This window comes from Scyliorhinus torazame, chromosome 10 (genome assembly GCF_047496885.1).
Source record: "Scyliorhinus torazame isolate Kashiwa2021f chromosome 10, sScyTor2.1, whole genome shotgun sequence".
Lineage (NCBI taxonomy): Eukaryota > Metazoa > Chordata > Chondrichthyes > Carcharhiniformes > Scyliorhinidae > Scyliorhinus > Scyliorhinus torazame.
This window is the reverse complement of record NC_092716.1, coordinates 63,844,436-63,865,342: the sequence shown is the minus strand read 5'-3', so window position 1 is coordinate 63,865,342 and position 20,907 is coordinate 63,844,436. Positions and strand designations below refer to the sequence as shown.

The following is a 20,907-nucleotide window of genomic DNA, read 5'->3' as shown; positions in this document are numbered from 1 at the left end:
TTGACTTCAGCTCCAGCACCTTGCTTTCCTTCCTGCAGCTCTCTGGAAACACACACACACCCAAGCTGCTTTTTCAAACTGGCTTTCTCCCTTCAAGCAACTCACAGCAAATCAGAACTTCTCAAGCTGCTGTCTCAAACTGGCTTTCTCCTTTTAAGCAGCTCACAGCAAAACAGCCAGGCACTTTTAAACTGCTCTCAGCAAAACTAGCCAGGCACTTTTTTAAACTGAAACTTCAAAATGGCTGAACTGAGCTCTGCTCCACCCACTCTCTGACATCACTGTTTTCTTAAAGGTACATTGCTTAAACATCCATTTCTTAAAGGTACCCTCGCATGACAAAGGGTCTCCGATCCAAAATGTTAACTCTGTTTCTCCCTGTATAAATCTGTCAACATATGCTAAGTATTTCCAGCTATCACTATCTTAAATCTATTCCTGCGGAATTTCCACTCTCTCCTTTGTAATTCTAGTTTCCCATCCCTGACATATTTTGGCGCTACATTGTGTTAATGTCCTTTCTACAAAGGGACATCCAAAACTTCAGAAGTACACTCTGAAGCAATCCTTGTTTATGTATATTCATTATTATTTCTTTGTTCTTTTAGTGTTGGCCTCTCTTTGTAAAATCTAAAATTCTATTGATGTTTTTAATTGTTTTATTTACCATTGCCCTGAGGCGTTGGGTGTCAAGAATAAAAATGGACCCAGAAGAGGTTCCTTGGGTACACCACTTTCACTCCTCCTTTTGAAGTGTAACCCATTTACCTTAAGATTTTACTGTGTATCAACTAGCTTTCTATTCATGCAGTTACATCCTGAACAAGCAGATAATCCAAGAGAAATTGTGACTGTGCATACAAAACTACGGACTAAATGCTGGAAAATGGGATTAGAATAGATAGGTGTTTGATGGGCCAAAAGGTCACTTTGTGCTGTGGAGCTCTATGGCTTTAGAAACTCCGTTGATGGTCAGTGAACAAATTTTTTGCAAGATGCCTTATGGTTTTCAAAGTCATTGCATATAAACTATCTATTGCAGAGCTTTGAATTGGTCACTCTTTCAAAATAAAAATATTCATCAAGGACCACCTTGCCGTTAACAAATCTATGCCAGCTGTTCTTAGTGAAACATACAAGATCCTGTGGGGACTTACAGGGTGGATGCTGAAAGGATGTTTCCCCTTGTGGGAGATATTAGAACTAGGGGACACAGTTTAAAAATAAGGGGTCTCCCATTTAAGTCGGACAAGATTTTTTTTCTGAGAGTCATGAATCTTTACAACTCCTGTCTCTCCTGACCCTGCAGTTCTGGCAGGGTCAATAAATATTTCTAAGACCGAGGTAGATAGATCCTTGACTAGCAAGGGAGTCAGATGGTGTAGACAGAATGTGGAGTTGAGGCCACAGTCGGATCATACTGGATCGTGAAGCAGGCTCAAGAGGCCGCATGGCCTACTCCTAATCCGTCTGTATGTTCGGACGTGACCCGTACATTTCAAACTTTGTGAAATTTACCTAATTAATTTGTGTGACCGTGATAACTTAGCAGGGCAATGGTTACTAGATTTGTTCTTCCTGTTGCTCTTCTGTCCAACTGCATGAGGGTAAAACAATTTTGTCAAGTCCCTTGACTTCCATCAGCCAAGACTGCATACTATCAGGACCTGTGACTTATCTTTCTAAAGTTCTGCTTTTTGAAACAACAATCTGGAAGTAATTCCTTTTCTGTAGTTCTGTCACTTGCTCCATATCCTCTGGTTCACTACTTTCTCACTTCCACCAGCTGTAAAATCTCATGGAGAATATTTATTCAATATCTGTACTTTACTTTCATTTTTCACACTTAAACTCCCTCCTTCGTCTAAAGCTCTTACTATTTCCATTTAATGTTGTCAGATAATTTTTTCATTTTTTTAGGCCTTCTAATTTTTTAACCTTCCTCCTCCACTTCCCCTTTTGAATTTGTTTCGGTTTTAATCTTATCCCCTTTTCATCATATAGAAATATATTTTGTTTTATGGTCCACACTTTTGCCACCAATTATTGGCTTATTTTTTTCTGCCTGCTTTATTTCTTTTCTCCTTGAAGTTTGTCTCTTCCAGTTCAGCTCCTTTTTCCTTTGACTGTTCATGTTTCTGTTTTTCTTTGGAGCCTGACTGTGTTATAGTCAATATTTCACGATTGTTTTCCTAATTTCAGCAAGTATTTCTCCAATTTTATTTTTCAGAATGAAATTAACTTGATCAGCGTATAATTTGTACAACAAAATTACTTTTTTTTTTAAGGCTGTAAAATTATAACAAATCACGGAGATTCATTTCTAGAGGAATAGAATTAAAAAGAAGTGTTATGTTAAACTTGTATATGAACTTGATTAAACCATATTTTGAGTAATGTGCACAGTTCTGATCTTCATACGACGATAGAGTATAGAGGCACAGGAGATGATGCAGAAAGGGTTCACGAGGAGGAGGATACCAGAAACTATCAGAAAGGAGTGAAAAGGTGGAGGCTCTCTGGCGGTGAAAAAATAATGCTGAAGGGGAACCTAATTGATGTCTTTAAAACTGCGAAGTTTTAATAGAGTAGATACACAGAAGGTACTTCCATCATGGAGAGTCAACATCAGAGGCCTTCAACAGTCAATAATAAATCCAACAGAATTCATGAGAAATGTCTTTACTCAGAGTGGTTAGAATGTGGAACTGGCTAACATATGGAATAATTGATGTGGATTGCAAAAATACATTTATGGAGAAGCTAGATAAGTACTTGAGGGAGAAAGGAATGTTAGGAAAATATGGTTAGATAAAATCGAGTGAAAGGAGACGTAGATGCTATAAACTTATGTAACTAAGTTGGGTTACGAGTTGAAATCTATTTGTAAACGTTTCATTACGTCAAATATTGTTACTGCCTTTAATGTCATTGATTTTGCTTTCAATTGACTGTTCGGGGCATACTTCAAATTGAATGGCTGGGTAATTCAATTATAATGGGGGGAAAGCTTCTAAATTACATAAACTGTATGTGAATACTGAGCTTTGTCATCCAGAGAATCTTCAGGCCCTTATCCTAACCAGCAATCTGTTGATTTGAATCCTGTGATGACAAATTTGTGACCCAAATTAGTCTTTGTATGTCAATAGTTTTATAATTTATCATTTTATATTTTTATCCTCACAGCCATGGAATGAAAAAAATATTTTCCTGTCGTGGAATTGCTATTGCAGTGGAATGTTTTTGGAACCGTGGTCACCGAAAAATAACTGTGTTTGTTCCTCAGTGGAGAACCAAACGCGATGCCAAAATCACAGGTATGTCCGGGGGGAAAAAATCTCTGTTAACCATAAAGTGTTGTGATTTCTGTACTTGAGCATCGTCAATATTTTTTACATACTGAATTTATAAACTGCTTACAGTCTTGAGGCAAAAAGAGCTAGCCTGTTAGGTGTTGCTGATGAGAGTAATTCAAAGTACCTCATGACATTCTGTTACCACACCCTGGGTCAATTCCAGCCCCACTTGACCTGGAATCACAACATAAATTAATCAACCAAGAATTATTTTAAAAATACCTGTAGTCTTTGGCCCTGGCTGGCCAATTTTGTACCAGGTTTGTAAATGTAAACACAATTATATTTTTTATTAATAAGAACTGTAATTAAATGTGCAGCAAATACAACTGGGTTAACTATTATCTAATTCCTAATTTCCCGCTTAACTTCTTTCCCCCCCCCCCCTTTTTTTGCTTGTTATTCAAGTATTAGTCTGAAAATTATAAGATTAATGTGATAAACCATATTTTCTTTTCAAACAGAGCAGCATTTCTTAACTGAACTTGAAGATTTGGGTGTGCTTTCTTTCACACCAGCTCGAACTGTGTGTGGAGTAAGAATTGCATCTCATGATGACAGGTAAAGTTACATAACAACACCTTCACTATCACTGTATTCTTACTCCAGACAACGCTGATGAACTGAGTTATTTGCACTCAACTTATTTTCTTTAATTGCAGTTTTTTAAATTTTCTATTTTAAAATTAAACTTAAATCAATTGAAGTACTGCATATTTATTACTAATTAACATAAAGTTACTTTTGCTATAACATTCTGTAGCAATTTGTTTACTATATTAATACAGTACCATCTGTACCATGTTGACTATACCCTTTGCGTCAGATATCAAACTTTCTGAATGCAACTTCCGATGCTGGCCATGAACTAATCAGTTGCACACAAGGTGGCTCCTGCTTGGAGGTGTTGGTTTTGGCCCTTTCTGCCTAGGTAACGGGTGATTTTTATGGGAAAAGTGAGAAGTGAGTGGAAGATCGTGGCTTCCCCCTGAGAATGGAATGTCGGCAGGATATCACACTGGCAAAAGTCGGTGATAGCCCTAGCTTTGGAGTTAGAGGTTACGCTTGGCGCAGCACCAATGGAAAAAATGGCAGAGGGGAAAGGATTGTCGCCATCCGCCATTGGGGCATTTGATGGATTTAATCAAGGGGCTAGTTCCTCAACAGCCCCTATTTCCTCAACAGTCTCAAAAGAGACTGGTCCGGTGCAACTGAGGGAGCAATAGCTCCTCTTCACGGGACTTTGGATCAGGTGGAGAAGCGCCTGAAATCAAAGGGCTCATATGACTCGGGGCCTTTTTGAGAGGGTTTTTCCTGGAGGTGGAGGATCATAGATTACCTACAGTGAAGAAGGAGGCCATTTGGCCCATCAAGTCTGCACCTACTTAAGCCCACACCTCCACCCTATCCCCCTAACCCAATCTAACCTTATGGACACTTGGGGGCAATTTAGCATGGCAAATCCACTTAACCTGCACATTTTTGGACTGTGGGGGGGGAAACCCACTCTGGCACGGGGAGAACGTGCAAACTCCACGCAGACAGTCACCCAAGGCCAGAATTGAACCCGGGTCCCTGGAGCTTTGAGGCAGCAGTGCTAACCACTATGCGTGAGATATGGGAGAGGGCTGGCGAACCACGCTGGTGTGTTCTGGGGATGCACAAAGTTGGGGCTTTCTGGACTGCGATGTACGACACCCTATCAGAGATAGTGGGGGTGAGGATGTCGCCGGGCCATCTGGTGGCGAGTTTTGGAATTGCCAGACCTGCCGAAGGGGAGGGGGGCTGATGTCATGGCCTTCGCCTCTCTGATTGCCTGGCGGTGAATCTTACGGAGTTGGAGGTTGACAGCACCGCCGGAGATTTCGGCATGGTTGGGGGACTTGTATGAATTCTTAAGATTGGAGAAGATTAAGTTTGTTTTTCGGAGGTTGGAAGAGGGGTGTTATGCACGGTGAAGGCTTTTCTGTCCTTATTTGAGGATTTATTTGTCGCCAGCGGGTCGGGGCGGTTGTGGAGGGAGGGTATGTTGGGGTAGTTTGGGGAGAAAAAGGGGGGAAATTGACAAACTTTGAATCATGTTTATATTTAGCTGTTGTCTGTGTATGTTATCGATTGTGTTTGGAATAAAATATACATTTTTTTAAATTGCAAGGCAAGAAGGAAATGTTAATAAAGAAGTGTTAAACTTAGCACCTTTTACTTTCTGAAGATGGGTATGGGTTATTAATAAAGTTACATAGATCACCCATCTGTATTATATTTATGAGTTGAAAAGAACTGATGGGCCTACTGGCTGATGTCTGATTGATACCAGGACCTATGTTGGATGTCTGTAAGTAATAGTAAAAAGCAATTGTTATAGTCAGCCCCAAAAGAAAAAGTAGGAAGATAAGTTGTGATAAGGACAAAATGACATAGATGGGTTAGGTGAGTGCGTAAAGATCTGGCAAATGGAATGATGTGGGAAAACATGAAATTGTCTATTGTTGCTGGAAGAATAAAAAAGGAGCATATTATCTAAATGGTGAGAGATTGAAGGGGTCAGATGCAGAGGGATCTGGGTGTCCTAGTGCATGAATCACAAAAGGCTAGTATGCAGGTATAGCAAGTAATAGGAAAGCAAATAGAATATTGTCACTTATTCAGAAGGGAATTGAATGCATGGGTAGGGACATTATGCTTCAGTTGTGCAGGGCATTGGTGAGACCACATCTGGAATGCTCTGTACACTATTGGTCTCCTTGTTTAAGGAACAATGTAAATGCATTGGAAGCAGTTCAAGGAATGTTTACTATGCTAACACCTGGAATGGTGGGTTCACTTATGGGGAAAAGCTGGAGAAACTAGGCTTGTAATTGTTGGAATTTAGAAGACTAAGAGGCGACTTGATTGAAACATTAGATACTGAGGGAATTTGACAAGGTGGAAATGGTGAGGATATTTCCTCTTGTGGGAGAATCTAGAACTAAAGGTCACTTTTTAAAAATAAGGGGTTGCCCATTTAAGACCAAGATGAGAATTTTTTTCTCTAAAGTGTTGAGTGACTTTGGAACTCTTCCTCAAAAGGAGGTGGGGGCAGAATCTGAATATTTTTAATATTTGGAATATTCTTAATGAGCAAGGGGGTGAAGGGCGAGAGTAGGCAGGAATGTGGAGCTGAGGTTATAATCCGATCAGCCATGGTCTTGGGCAGCACGTTAGCACAGTGGTTAGCACTGCTGCCTCACGGCGCCGAGGACCTGGGTCACTGTATGGAGTTTGCACATTATCCCCGTGTCTGCTTGGGTCTCACCCCCACAACCCAAAAAGATGTACAGGGCAGCTGAATTGGCCACACGCTAAATTGCCCCTTAATTGGTAAAAATTGGGGACTCTAAATTTATTTTTAAAAAGCCATGATCTTGTTGAATGGAGAAGCAGGCTTGAAGGGCCATGTGGCCTACTCCTCCTAATTAATATATTTGTATATAGTATTGCAAGACCAATTTTGCCCGGCAACAATTGACTTCCCTTTAGGTACCAGCATCAGGAAAGTTGTGTTGGAGTACAAAAAATATTGGTGGCATAAGATGCAATATTTTCCTAACCCACCTATAATTTGCGAAAGAATTCTATTGGTACAGAAGTAATGTCATCTAATGAGTCATAACTAGTAAATGGCCAAACTTTGCTGAATTTTTTGTACTATTTCTAATCCTAATTTATCATATACATTACATATATATGTAATTATTTGAATTCATATAGCACCTTTAACATAGCAAAATGGCACAAGAAAATCTGGCACCAAGCAAAGGAGTGAGAGATGACCAGAAACTTGTAATTAAGGATGGGGAAAAGAGCTTGGTGTGGAATGCAATATCAGTGGTGGGGATAGGCCTGTTTTATGGAATTTAAGCCAGAAATGGCGACAAAAAAGTAGGAAATATGAGAAATTATGATGCTTTAGATATAGATTGGCAAAATAAAGGTATATTGAAGCACTTCTTCATAACTTTAATTGACAGTATATTATAACATTTCCAAACTACTTTTATGTACACTTGCCTTCTTACAGGTTCCTGTTGCACCTTGCTGAGAAAACTGGTGGAATTATTGTCACTAATGACAACCTGAAAGAATTTGTGTATGAATCTCCAGTCTGGAAAACAATAATTCAAGACGGGTAACCATATGGCAGTTTTATTCTTTCAGTAGTTTAATTTACCATACTTGATATGCCATGAAATAAAGGCTGTGAGTGTATATCAGGAGTGGGATCCTAGGCCTGGGGGTATTTGTATTAGGAAGTCAATCTTGAGGTCTGAGAACATTGAGGGCAGATGAGAGTGTTGGAAGACTGGGAATGCAATCTCTTAGTTTTGAGTACTAATGGGCAAGTCTCAAAAAGTGGTCCTCCAGTCCAGCAGAACTAGGGAGTAATTTTAGAACATGGACACAGCTAAATGCTGCGTGGCATTGATTGGGGGTTCTGGAGTCTTGACAACGCTGAGTGCAGCAAGGTCTGACGGCCTTGTGGATGGGCGGTGACTGAAGAATGGGACCCACATTGCCTTCGTTCACTTTCTAACCATCAGACCTCAACACCCTCTCATTCCCATTATTGCCCTCCTTTGTTCAGCCCATCCATTATTTTCTTGGTGTCTTCAGGTGTCCAGTCCATCACTTTTCCGATTATCATCAGTTCCTGTCTTGCTTTGCAACATATAAGCAAAAGTGTTTCTGCTTAAAATAAATAGATGGGTTACAACACTTCCTGATCTGCTTTCCAAATATGTGTCAGTACAGAAAAGGATAATTTAGTGCACACTTGTGAGATGACTGACTTTCACAGTCATTATTAGATACATTTCCAGAAAAAAAAAATTCATTCAGAAGTTTATCATTTATGTAATTTTCATATTTTAGTATTTGAAAAAGATCCTTGTGCTTCAGCACCGATTAGAAGAGATTTAACTAAAATGAATAAAAATATTACACTAACAATTGACATTCTATTTACAACTGTTGTCCTTGATCAGTTCATTATTTTTAAAGAATAATGCATTTAAATAATGCCAGACAGAATTAAAGCTTTTCATAATTTTACCTCCTGTTTCTTTCAAAGTCCCAGAAAAAGCAAATTAAGTTTCTGATCCTCATTGAATGTAAGAAGTGTCTCAATTAATACCTTTCAACAAAATTCTGCAAACTGAATAAGTTCAGAATGCATAGAGAACAGGCACTATTAAGCAAGTGTTTTGACTCAAACTTTAGCAATGAAAGAAACATCTTTCCATTATGAGTACTGTATTTATTTTTTGACATTAAAATTTGTAAATATTAAATAGCGAGGCTCAAAATTAACAGTTCATGGAGAGACATTTTCTGCGAAAAGTTTTCCCATTTCATTTCTTTTAAGATTAGTATGGTTCCACAAGCACTGTTAGTCCTCAGTGATCTTAAATGACCAGTCTTCCTTTTGAGCTTATCTGACGTTAGTTGACTTTATCCATGAATTACAGCACTGCCTGGTTACCTGACCATACAAATGCATCTTCCAGCAGGAGTGACGATAATAATTGGGAGCAGAAAACACACTTTTTATTTTTATTTTTTCCCTTCCTTCCTTGCCCATGGCCACAGGTTCCAATTGAAGTGAAGTGATCTGAGGTTCCTTAGAAACATTGAAACTAGGAACAGGAGTAGACCATTCGGCCCATTGAGCCTGCTCTGCTATTCTGTATGATCATGGCTGATCCTCTATCTCAAGGCCATATTCCCGCTTTCTCCCCATACCGACCCCTTATGCATTTCTCCCCATACCTACCTTCTTAAAACATTATCTATCTCTTTCTTGAATATGTTCAGTAACTTGGCCTCCACAGCTTTCTGTAATAGAGAATTCCACCGGTTCACTATCATTCGAGTGAGGAAATGTTTCCTCATCTCAGTACTAAATGGTCTATCCCATATCCTGAGACTGTATCCCTGGTTCTAGATTCCCCAACTAGGGGAACATCCTCCCTGCATCTAGTCCGACCAGTTGAACCAATTTCTTCACACAGGACAGATCCACCATTATAACTTGTGTGTACTTGTTTCTCAGTACAGCAACACCATCTTGCATTGATTATAGTTGCATGGTACATTGAAGAAATTGGGGGGGGGGGTCTCTAATTGGGATCAATAAAATCTGAGGCCTTTCATGTTTGAGTGAAATCCAGTAAAATGCTATAACGTTGGAAGATTAACTTCATTTTGAATTTGAGTTTTTAAAAAATATCTGGTGATTTAATGCAGATCTGTCCCATTAAATGCTTGACAAACTACATACATTGTTCATTCATCCAGTTTGTACTTTCGAACTGTAATTAATGATGTACCGTTATGTAGTTTAGGAGATGTTTTCAAAACTGCACTATACATATCTATTCACATTGATGAAGTAGCATCCACGTTCCTCAACTTAACAAACTATCTGATTAGATAGAAATTAGTGCTGGAGGTCACAGGTCCTTACAGTGCAGAAGGAGGCCATTCAGTCCATCAGGTCTGCACCGACCTTCTGATAGAATATGGATCATGCCCACTCCCCTGCCCCAACCCATTAGCCCCTTAACCTAACTATCTGGGCCCCAAGGGTCAATTTAGTGTGGCCAATTCACCTAACCTGCACATCTTTGGACTGTGGGAGGAAACCGGAGCATCCGGAGGAACCCCATGCAGACATGGAGAGATTGTGTAAACTCGCCACAGACAGTTGCCCAAGGCTGGAATTGAACCCGGATCCCTGGCGCTGTGAGGCAGCAGTGCTAACCACTCTGCCACCCTGCTGCTACAAAGTGAATTTACCACAAAGTGAAGTTTTAATCTGATTTGCTTTCAAATTTAAGCAAATAATTGATATTGGATTAAGTTGTGTGATTTGAATGACTAAGCACCTCAATATTTGGAGGGAGAATGAAGTTATTTTCCACATTCATCTGGAAATATTCTCGCAGTGATTTTATTTTCAGTATATATTTGTTTGGTAAGCTGTACACTATTTATTTATAAATTAGGTTACTACAATATACATTTGTTGGAGACATATTCATGGTACCAGATGATCCCCTTGGGAGACATGGACCTGGATTGGAAGCTTTTCTGCATCATGCGGGTGCTTGCAGGTACTTGTTCCAAAGGCAACATATGTCAAATGTTTATACCACGGGAACTGGTTGCATTGTTTTATGACTTCATCCACAATTCCATTTTTTTTAAACTTGAAAACCAAGTCTTTTTAGTTTTTTTTTTGCTGAAGGTACTGACTTGTTGGGGTATAGCTGTAGTGATTCTTTATGCTTGAATCTAGGTGTTGTCAGCAGTGACAACTGTGGGAGTTGCAATTATATGCCCACCTGACATCTGTTATGTATTTCAGCAGGGAGCAATCAATAGGTTTTATTTGTCTTCCTCTGGTACTTATTCCAGCTCTGGCACATCTATTGTCAACAATATTGAATCAAGGATAGAATATGGAACCTTCCTGTTTTTCATTGTATAGCTGCTAAATGTTTCAACCAACTGAGCCAATATGGAGTTGCATTCCATTTTTGTAATCATCTATGTTTGCTATATATTCTCAGGTCGCTTAGTATGCAGGATATAGCTAGACTCTGATGTAATGTACCATTTAGAACTGGATCCTCAGAAACCAGAGTAGCTTCATGAGTGTACTGCTAAACTACAAAGTACTTTGGATGTCCTAAACATGTGACCAATGGTTTATTAATGTCAACTATATTTTTTGATAGCTGAAGCAAAGTTATTTTTACCTCGCTCTCCAGTCCTAAATGAGCTTATTTAAATCATGTATATTGTCTGTTTTTTGCTTATTAAAGTTTTACATATTATCAAGCGATTAACAAGAATGCAAGCATCACAAACAAAGGAAAAGTAAATAACTTAAACACTATACCTTAAACCCCTTACAGTTGACAGTGTCTAGATCTTTAAAAAAAAGGAAATAAACAGTTGCCATCTCCGGTAGAATCTCTCCACTGCACCCCTGATGGTGAATTTAATTTTCTCTGCAAGAAGGACTTAAAGTCCCCTAACCAGCCAGAGACACTGGGTGGAATGGGAGACCTCCAACAAAGCAGTATCCGACTCCAGGCTACCAGTGAGGCAAAGGTCTCAGAGGCCAGGTGAGTCTGAAACTCCAAATGGCGATCAGCGGACATAGGGAGTAATTCCAAACGAAGTATCCCTGATATGGTGCTAAAAATGAATGCCCAGAGGTCAGTGAGTCTGGGGCAAAACATATGTGGATAGTCAGCTGAAGCGAGCGAACAGCGATAGCATCTGTTTTGAACATTCTCGACATTTGGAAAAAACCCACTCACCTTGCCTTGGTCAAGTACGTCCTATGTAGCACCTTGAATTGAATTAGGCTCAAGCAGGCACATGAAGGTGTGGTGTTGACGCTGTCAAGGGCCTCTCTCCAACCTTGTTTGTGATTATAGGGCCCAGTTCACACTCCCATTTTGCCCTCGCCCCTTTTAGAGGGGAGGAATCTGGTGAGAGAATGTGGCTATATATCTGAGATAGACCCCCTACCAGGCTGAGCCAAGGATAGAATCCTCTTTAGCAAGGAGGATGGTGGAGCCAGAGAAAAGGAAGGGAAAGCAGTACGAGAGAAATCGCAAACTTGACAGTAGCGAAAATTCCTAGAGTTGGGTAGCTGAGATTTGTCCGCTAACTCTCTCAAACTGGCAAATTTCCCTCAATGTACAGGTCACCAAAGTGCTCAAGTCCTTTCAATTTCCACGAGTTAAAATGTTGAGTCCAGCCCAGAAGGTAAGAAAAGGTGATTACTACAGGGGCCAGTGAAGACGAGCAAGGACTTTAAAATATTGTCAAAACTGTTTCCAGATTCTAAGATAGGAGACCCTCACTGAGATTGAGGAGAATCTAGCGTAATTCAATTTATAGCCAGAAAAGGAGCCAAAGGTTTTTTTATATTATTAAGGCATTTATATATACATTAAACACAACCAACACAAAAAGAGTAAGAACAAGCAGAAAACCTCGTAACAAATAAATAACTACCTGAACGCCCAACCTCTCTGCCGATCCCCTCCACCCATCCTGCCTTCCCCATTTTATTCCTATTCTTCCCCCCCCCCCTTTGCTGACAGCTCAATTTTCCTTGAAATAGTCGATGAACGGCTTCCACCTCCAGGCAATACCGTCAACTGACCCTCTTCAGGTGAACTTTGTCCCCAAACTGCTCGACCCCTGCCTGCCACAGATCTGGAGGTTTAGGAAAACAAATAAGAGCCTCCGGAGTACCGTCATTTTCACTGTCTGCACCCACCCGCCAGTGACAACGGGAGCACATCCTACTTCTTAAAATCCCCCCTCATCTGTTTCACCAGCCGTGCCAAATTCAATTTATGTAGTTCCCAGCCCCGCACTACCTGGATGTCCAAATATCTAAATCTCGCCCCCACCGCTTTAAACGGCAGCTCACCCAACCTCCTCTCTTGCCCCCTTGTCTTGGTCGGGAAGACCTCACCTTCCCCGTGTTTAACTTTTATCTGGAAAACCGGCCAAACTCCTCCAAAATATTCATAATTCCCCCAATGCCTCCCAGCGGATCCGATATATAAAGCAACAGATCGTCCACATACAGCGAGATACTGTGCTTCTCTTTCTCTCTCTCCCACAATCCGAGACCACAATCGCCGAGTACCCCCAGTCAACCACTCCCCCCAGCAGTTTCGTATCCACCACAAAGTAATCAATCTGTGAGTTTCCGCTGTGCGCATGGGAGAAGTATGAAAATTCCTTTGTCCTTGGCCTTCCAACCCTCCATGGGTCAACCCCTTCTCCCAATGCGCTCCATGTCTCCCTTCAGCTTCTTCGTCCCCGACGACACCCTCCCTGACCATGGACTCGACCAGCCCAACCTGGTTCAATGACCGTGTTAAAGTTCTCCTATCCCTCCCAATCAACCGGTGCGAGTCCAGGTCCAGGTTTTACCCCAGCGCCCGCCTCCGTTTGGGGCACAAACATTTACCAAGACCATTGGAATCCCCTCTAGTTTCCCACTCACCATCATGAACCTTCCTTCCGAATCTGCCATCATATTTCCTACCTCAAACACTACCCACTTTGGCGTTGCCACCCTCCCACATCTTCATATCTAGTCCTGAATGGAAGACTTGCCCTACCCACCCTTTCCTTAGCCTCGGGCAGCACGGTAGCACAGTGGTTAGCACAGTTGCTTCACAGCTCCAAGGTCCCAGGTTCGATTCCCGGCTTGGGTCACTGTCTGTGCGGAGTCTGCACATTCTCCCCGTGTGTGCGTGAGTATCCTCCGGTTGCTCCGGTTTCCTCCCACTGTCCAAAGATGTGTGGGTTAGGTGGACTGGCCATGATAAATTGCCCTTGGTGTCCAAGAAGGTTAGGTGGGGCTACTGGGGATAGGGTGGAGGTGTGGGCTTAAGTGGGGTGCTCTTTCCAAAGGCCGGTGCACTCGATGGGCCGAATGGTCTCCTGCACTGTAAATTCTATGAAATGTATCTGTAATCTGTTTCCAATCTTCAAGTGCGTTTCTTGCAAAAAGGCTCCTCAAGCGAAAACATGACCGTTCCACTGGCCTATTCAGCCCCCTCGTGTTCCATGTGACCTGCCTGGTCGGGGGGCTCCCTGTCCCCCTCCCCTGCCGATTAACCATATACCTTCTTGGACCATTCCCCCGGTCACATGACCCCGAGGCCCACCCTCCGATGTCCACCGCTGCCGTCTCCCTTCTTGCTGCGCCTTAGCCTCACCTTTGTCAGCAGCTCCCCCCCCCCTTAAACAATACAACACTCCCATCCCCCTCTATTTCACCAACCACCTGCCCCCCCCCCCCCCCCCTGCCTTCCTGTTAACTAACTCGCCCAGCTAGCCTGGCAGCCCGCACCCATGGCCCCAAATCTCGCTTTAAAACTCCATAGCACAAACAACAATGAAATATGAAAAAGGTGAGCTCGCCCTCCACATTCCCTCGGCATCCCACCACAGGACCCCACAAAAACATCTAAAAGCAAAGAGGTTCTCCCCTAACCAACAACCCAGAAACCATAAAGCGAAAAGACCGAGAGAACTACCACCTTCTCACGCTTCCTCCAGAGTTCAATGTTCTCCCTCTTCTGCCAGTTTATTATCTCTTAGAAACTCCAATGTCTCCTCTGTGTCCCACAATAATGGTCATGGCTGTTGTAACTCACGCAGCGGAGGGCCAGGTACAGCATCCCAACCTTCACCCACTTCTTGAATAGCACTGCCTTGACTCGGTTAAACCCGGCTCTCCTCTTGGCCAGTTCCGCACCCAGGTCCTGGTACACCCGGACCTCACTACCGTCCCAGGTGCATCTACTCGTCTGCCTGGCCCATCGGAAAATCATCTCCTTGTCGAGGAATTGGTGGACCCGCACCACCTTTGGCCTCTGCGGCTAGTTCGCCTATGCTTCCTCATCAGCGCCCTATGCGCCCGGGTGACCTCCAAGGGCTGGGTGAAGGCCCCCTCCCCCTTCTGCTCCTCCAGCATCTTGGCTACATATGAGCCAGTGTCCGCTCCCTCAATGCCCACTGGCATCCCAACAATTGTTAAATTTTGTCTCCGGGACCGGTTCTCCAGATCCTCCACCTTCTCCTTTAGCCGCTTCTGGGTCTCCCGCATCATCCCAGTCTCGGCCGCCAACGAGCTAAGCTGCTCCTCTTGCTCCTCCACCGCCTCCTCCACTTTCTGAATCGGCTGGTCCTGGGTCTCCAGCCTCTGCTCCACCCGATTGATCCCTGCTTTTAGCGGCTCTACCACCTGGGCATCCCTCCTCTGCTGGCTGAAATTCTCATTTACAAAGTCCACCAGCTGCTCCATCGACCATTGGGCTGGTAGAACCGACCCTTTACCCTCCGCCATCTTCACCTGTGGCGCACAAAGAATTTCTTGCTCCAACAGCTCCTTCCTTCTCGACCCACTTCTGGTCTGTGAATCCAATCACCGACACCACCAGTGGTGCTTTATTTTCCTCCACCACCTCTACACCTTTTTACACCAAAACAGCCGCCCAGCAAACGGGGAAAAGGACTGAAAAAACCGCCTCGAGCGTGAGCTGCCAAATGTGTGACATTTATTTTAAGGACATAGAACATATGAAAAACATAGAACATATAGGACATAGGCCATTCGACCTATCGAGTCTGCACCAACCCACTTAAGCCCTCACTTCCACCCTACCTCCATAACCCAATAGCCCCCCCTAGCCTTTTTTTCGGACACTAAGGGCAATTTAGTATGGCCAATCCACCTAACCTGCACATCTTTGGACTGTGGGAGGAAACCGGAGCACCCGGAGAAAACCCACGCAGACACGGGGAGAACGAGCAGACTCTGCACAGAAGTGTTTTCATTGTGCCATTGATGGAAGGAGTTGGATCTATAATATATAAAAGTAGGTAATCTTCATAAAGAGATACCCGATGTTCCATCCCATCTCGATTAATGCCTCTCCATTGAATAGACGTTCTCAAGGCCGTACAGAGCGGCTCTATTGCCAGGGTGAATAAAAGTGGAGAAAAGTGGGCAGCCCTGCCGAGTGCACCTATTCAAGGTGGAGTAGTCTGAATATGAAGTGCTCATGTGAACGCTGGCCGTAGGGGCATAACAAGCGGATCCAAGAGGCAAATTTACGGCCTCATTCAAATCTTCCAAGAATCTCAAGGTAATAGTCCCATTCCACCCTCTCAAATCCTTTCTCAGTGTCGAGAGATACGATTACCTCTGGCTCGATTACAGGGGAGGGGGAAAGAATAACATTTAAAAAGCGACGTATATTGGCTGATAATTGACGGCCCTTTACAAAGCTTTTTTGATCCTCCAAAAGTATACCTGGCAGGCAAGACTCCAACCAAAGCAGCAGAACCTTAGATAGCAGCTTAGTGTCCTTGTTTAAAAGCGAGTTGTGTCGGTATGGACCACACTCGGCTGGGTCCCCCACCCAAGTACGGCCTTAAGAACCTCCCACAACGTGGAAGGGGAGATTGAGTTGGACCTATTTAAATTGATGTGGTTGTCAATAGCGGTGGATAGGCGATGGCAAAATATTTTGGCGGCCAGCAAAGTAGTATTCAGTCTCCGGGGTGGGTGTTGAGTGACTCCAGCAACAGATCAACAAAGTGTGGGGCATGGTCAGAAATTACAATTGCTGAGTATTCAGCCACCACTACCGAAGGAAGGAGAGCCCAATCTAAAATGAAAAAATCAATGCGGGAGTACTCATGGTAGACATGAGTGCAAAAAAAGGAGAAATCCCTGTCGTCCGGGAGCAAACAGCGCCAGGGATCTACCCCTCCCCAACCAGCACATCTGAGCCATAAATGAAGAAAAATTCCTGGCCATCCCGGATGAGACAAAGGATTTGGGTTTGACAGGTAGCTGCAAACCATTACATGAGTGGAGTCAGCCACAATCTGAAGAGAAGAGAATTGTACTCCTTTATCAATTAAAATCGCCATGCCACTGCTATTGAAATTGGATTAAAAAACTTTCCCAACCCAACTTTTGTGTAGCCTGGTCTTATCCTGAATGTGTAAATGGGTTTCAGTGTTTAGGCTCTCAACCGTTTTACAAGTAATCGTTTGGATTTGTCTCGCACCACTCTTCAAACCAGAGTTAGCCATTCCCAAGGAAAGATATTAAACCAGGGACACAACTAAGACGAAGCAAGAAGTTCCACCCAAGATGGTCACCAAGATAAGTCAGATGACTCGATAAAGAGGGACCAGCAGATACTGTCAGCAAATTAAAACCCACCCCAAAAAAGGCAATTGAGTACAACCACACCCAACTGTAAATGGGACGGTGACAAACAACTTAATCTAAAGCCTACAATTGACAAAACATAACTAAACACAAATTCTAAGCTTCTTTTCAAAACTATTAGGCGCCGCAGAAAACCTTCTAATACTACTCCCATTAACTAACGCTCCTTGTTAGCAGAGAGACTCCCAACTGGAGAGTAAAAACTTATTTAATTTAATGCCACACTGTCGACTGAAGTCAGGACAAATGATAATGAAAAGAGAAATGGAAAAATAGGTTAACGTAAGGAACAAAAGACCGAAAACTCTCCACTACAACTAAGGGCATCGAGGATACACCTAAACAACAAACATGAAAATAAACAAATTAGAACGAGCCTATACACTTAGCCATATATCAGATTAAACAGAGTGCAACTTGTGCTTCTAGGAAAAGGAATCAGCATCTCACAGTGAGTCAAACAAGTGGCCTTTTTCTCAGAGCGCTACTCAAATGCAAGCTGGATAAATCATCCCGAACTTGAATCCACTCTTGTTCAGGATGGATTTCACTCTCTTAAACGCTGCTCTTTTCTTAGCTCGGTCTACACTCAGAAGATGAAAACATTGAGGGAGAACTAGGGAATAGGGCCAGTATGGCTCTGAGGAAGAGCAGACCGGGAGATGTTGCTGAAAAAAGCGGGGTCTGGTGGCCTGAAGTGCATATGTTTTAATGCAAGAAGTATAATGGGTAAGGCAGATGAACTTAGAGCTTGGATTAGTACTTGGAAATATGATGTTGCCATTACAGAGACCTGGTTGAGGGAAGGACAGGATTGGCAGCTAAACGTTCCAGGATTTAGATGTTTCAGACAGGATAGAGAGGGTTGTAAAAGGGGTGGCGGAGTTGCACTACTGGTTAGGGAGAATATCACAGCTGTACTATGGGAGGACACCTCAGAGGGCAGCGAGGCTATATGGGTAGAGATCAGAAATAAGAAGGGTACAGTCACAATGTTGGGGGTTTACTACAGGCCTCCCAACAGCCAGCGGGAGATAGAGGAGCAGATAGGTAGACAGATTTTGGAAAGGAGTAAAAGCAACAGTGTTGTTGTGATGGGAGACTTCAACTTCCCCAATATTGACTGGGACTCATTAGTGCTAGGGGCTTGAACGGGGCAGAGTTTGTAAGGAGCATCCAGGAGGGCTTCTTAAAACAATATGTAGATAGTCCCATCAGTATTTTTGCATCAGTATTCACCAAAGAGAAGGAATTGGTGGATGTTGAGTCTGGAGAAGAGTGTGTAGATAGCCTGGGTCACATTGAGATCCAAAAAGACGAGGTGTTCGGCGTCTTGAAAAATATTAAGGTAGATAAGTCCCCAGGACCTGGTGGGATCTATCTCAGAATACTGAAGGAGGCTAGAGAGGAAATTTTTGAGGCCTTGACAGAAATCTTTGGATCCTCACTGTCTTCAGGTGATGTCCCGGAGGACTGGAGAATAGCCAATGTTGTTCCTTTGTTTAAGAAGGGTTGCAAGGATAATCCAGGGAACTACAAGCTGGTGAGTCTTACATCAGTGGTAGGGAAATTACTGGAGAGAATTCTTTGAGACATGATCTACTCCCGTTTGGAAGCAAATGGACGTATTAGCGGGAGGCAGCACGGTTTTGTGAAGGGGAGGTTATGTCTCACTAACTTGATAGAGTTTTTCGAAGAGGTCACAAAGATGATTGATGCAGGTAGGGCAGTGGATGTTGTCTATATGGACTTCAGTAAGGCCTTTGACAAGGTCCCTCATGGCAGACTGGTACATAGAACATAGAAAATACAGCACAGAACAGGCCCTTCGGCCCACGATGTTGTGCCGAACCTTTGTCCTAGATTAATCATAGATTATCATTGAATTTACAGTGCAGAAGGAGGCCATTCGGCCCTTTGAGTCTGCACCAGCTCTTGGAAAGAGCACCCTACCCAAACTCAACACCTCCACCCAACACCAAGGGCAATTTGGACATTAAGGGCAATTTATCATTGGCCAATTCACCTAACCCGCACATCTTTGGACTGTGAAAGGTGAAGTCACACGGGATCAGGGGTGAGCTGGCAAGATGGATACAGAACTGGCTAGGTCATAGAAGGCAGAGAGTAGCAATGGAAGGGTGCTTTTCTGATTGGAGGGTTGTGACTAGTGGTGTTCCGCAGGGATCATTGCTGGGACCTTTGCTGTCTGTAGTATATATAAATGATTTGGAGGAAAATGTAACTGGTCTGATTAGTAAGTTTGCAGACAACACAAAGGTTGGTGGAATTGCGGATAGTGATGAGGACTGTCCGAGGTTACAGCAGGATTTAGATTGTTTGGAGACTTGGCCGGAGACATGGCAGATGGAGTTTAATCCGGACAAATGTGAGGTAATGCATTTTGGAAAGTCTAATGCAAGTAGGGAATATACAGTGAATGGTAGAACCCTCAAGAGTATTGACCATAAGACCATAAGACTTAGGAGCGGAAGTAAGGCCATTCGGCCCATCGAGTCCACGCCACCATTCAATCATGGCTGATTTCAACTCCATTTACCCGGTCTCTCTCCATAGCCCTTAATTCCTCGAGAAATCAAGAATTTATTAACTTCTGTCTTAAAGACACTCAACGTCCCGGCCTCCACCACCCTCTGTGGCAATGAATTCCACAGACCCACCACTCTCTGGCTGAAGAAATTTCTCCTCATCTCTGTTCTAAAGTGACTCCCTTTTATTCTAAGGCTGTGCCCCCGGGTCCTAGTCTCCCCTGCTAATGGAAACAACTTCCCTACATCCACCCTATCTAAGCCATTCATTATCTTGTAAGTTTCTATTAGATCTCCCCTCAACCTCCTAAACTCCAATGAATATAATCCCAGGATCCTCAGACGTTCATCGTATGTTAGGCCTACCATTCCTGGGATCATCCGTGTGAATCTCCGCTGGACCCGCTCCAGTGCCAGTATGTCCTTCCTGAGGTGTGGGGCCCAAAATTGCTCACAGTATTCTAAATGGGGCCTAACTAATGGTTTATAAAGCTTCAGAAGTACATCCCTGCTTTTATATTCCAAGCCTCTTGAGATGAATGACAACATTGCATTTGCTTTCTTAATTACGGACTCAACCTGCAAGTTTACCTTTAGAGAATCCTGGACTAGGACTCCCAAGTCCCTTTGCACTTCAGCATTATGAATTTTGTCACCGTTTAGAAAATAGTCCATGCCTCTATTTTTTCCAAAGTGCAAGACCTCGCACTTGCACACGTTGAATTTCATCAGCCATTTCTTGGACCACTCTCCTAAACTGTCTAAATCTTTCTGCAGCCTCCCCACCTCCTCCATACTACCTGCCCCTCCACCTATCTTTGTATCATCGGCAAACTTAGCCAGAATGCCCCCAGTCCCATCATCTAGATCGTTAATATATAAAGAGAACAGCTGTGGCCCCAACACTGAACCCTGCGGGACACCACTTGTCACCTGTTGCCATTCCGAAAAAGAACCTTTTATCCCAACTCTCTGCCTTCTGTCTGACAGCCAATCGTCAATCCATGTTAGTAAATTGCCTCGAATACCATGGGCCCTTATTTTACTCAGCAGTCTCCCGTGAGGCACCTTATCAAAGGCCTTTTGGAAGTCAAGATAGATAACATCCATTGGCTCTCCTTGGTCTCACCTATGTGGTGTTGGGTGCTCTGGTGCA

At 43.1% G+C, this 20,907-nt stretch overlaps 1 protein-coding gene across 1 annotated transcript in view; it reads left to right on the top strand.

Annotated features, from left to right (window-relative positions):
• Positions 1 to 20,907, top strand: part of LOC140430610 (NEDD4-binding protein 1-like) — a 48,882-nt gene that overhangs the window by 16,773 nt on the left and 11,202 nt on the right. The window contains exons 3-6 of the mRNA XM_072518207.1: positions 3,190 to 3,320; positions 3,824 to 3,920; positions 7,420 to 7,527; positions 10,406 to 10,513. Coding sequence (XP_072374308.1) covers positions 3,190 to 3,320; positions 3,824 to 3,920; positions 7,420 to 7,527; positions 10,406 to 10,513 — 444 coding nt within the window. The remainder of the gene's footprint in view (positions 1 to 3,189; positions 3,321 to 3,823; positions 3,921 to 7,419; positions 7,528 to 10,405; positions 10,514 to 20,907) is intronic.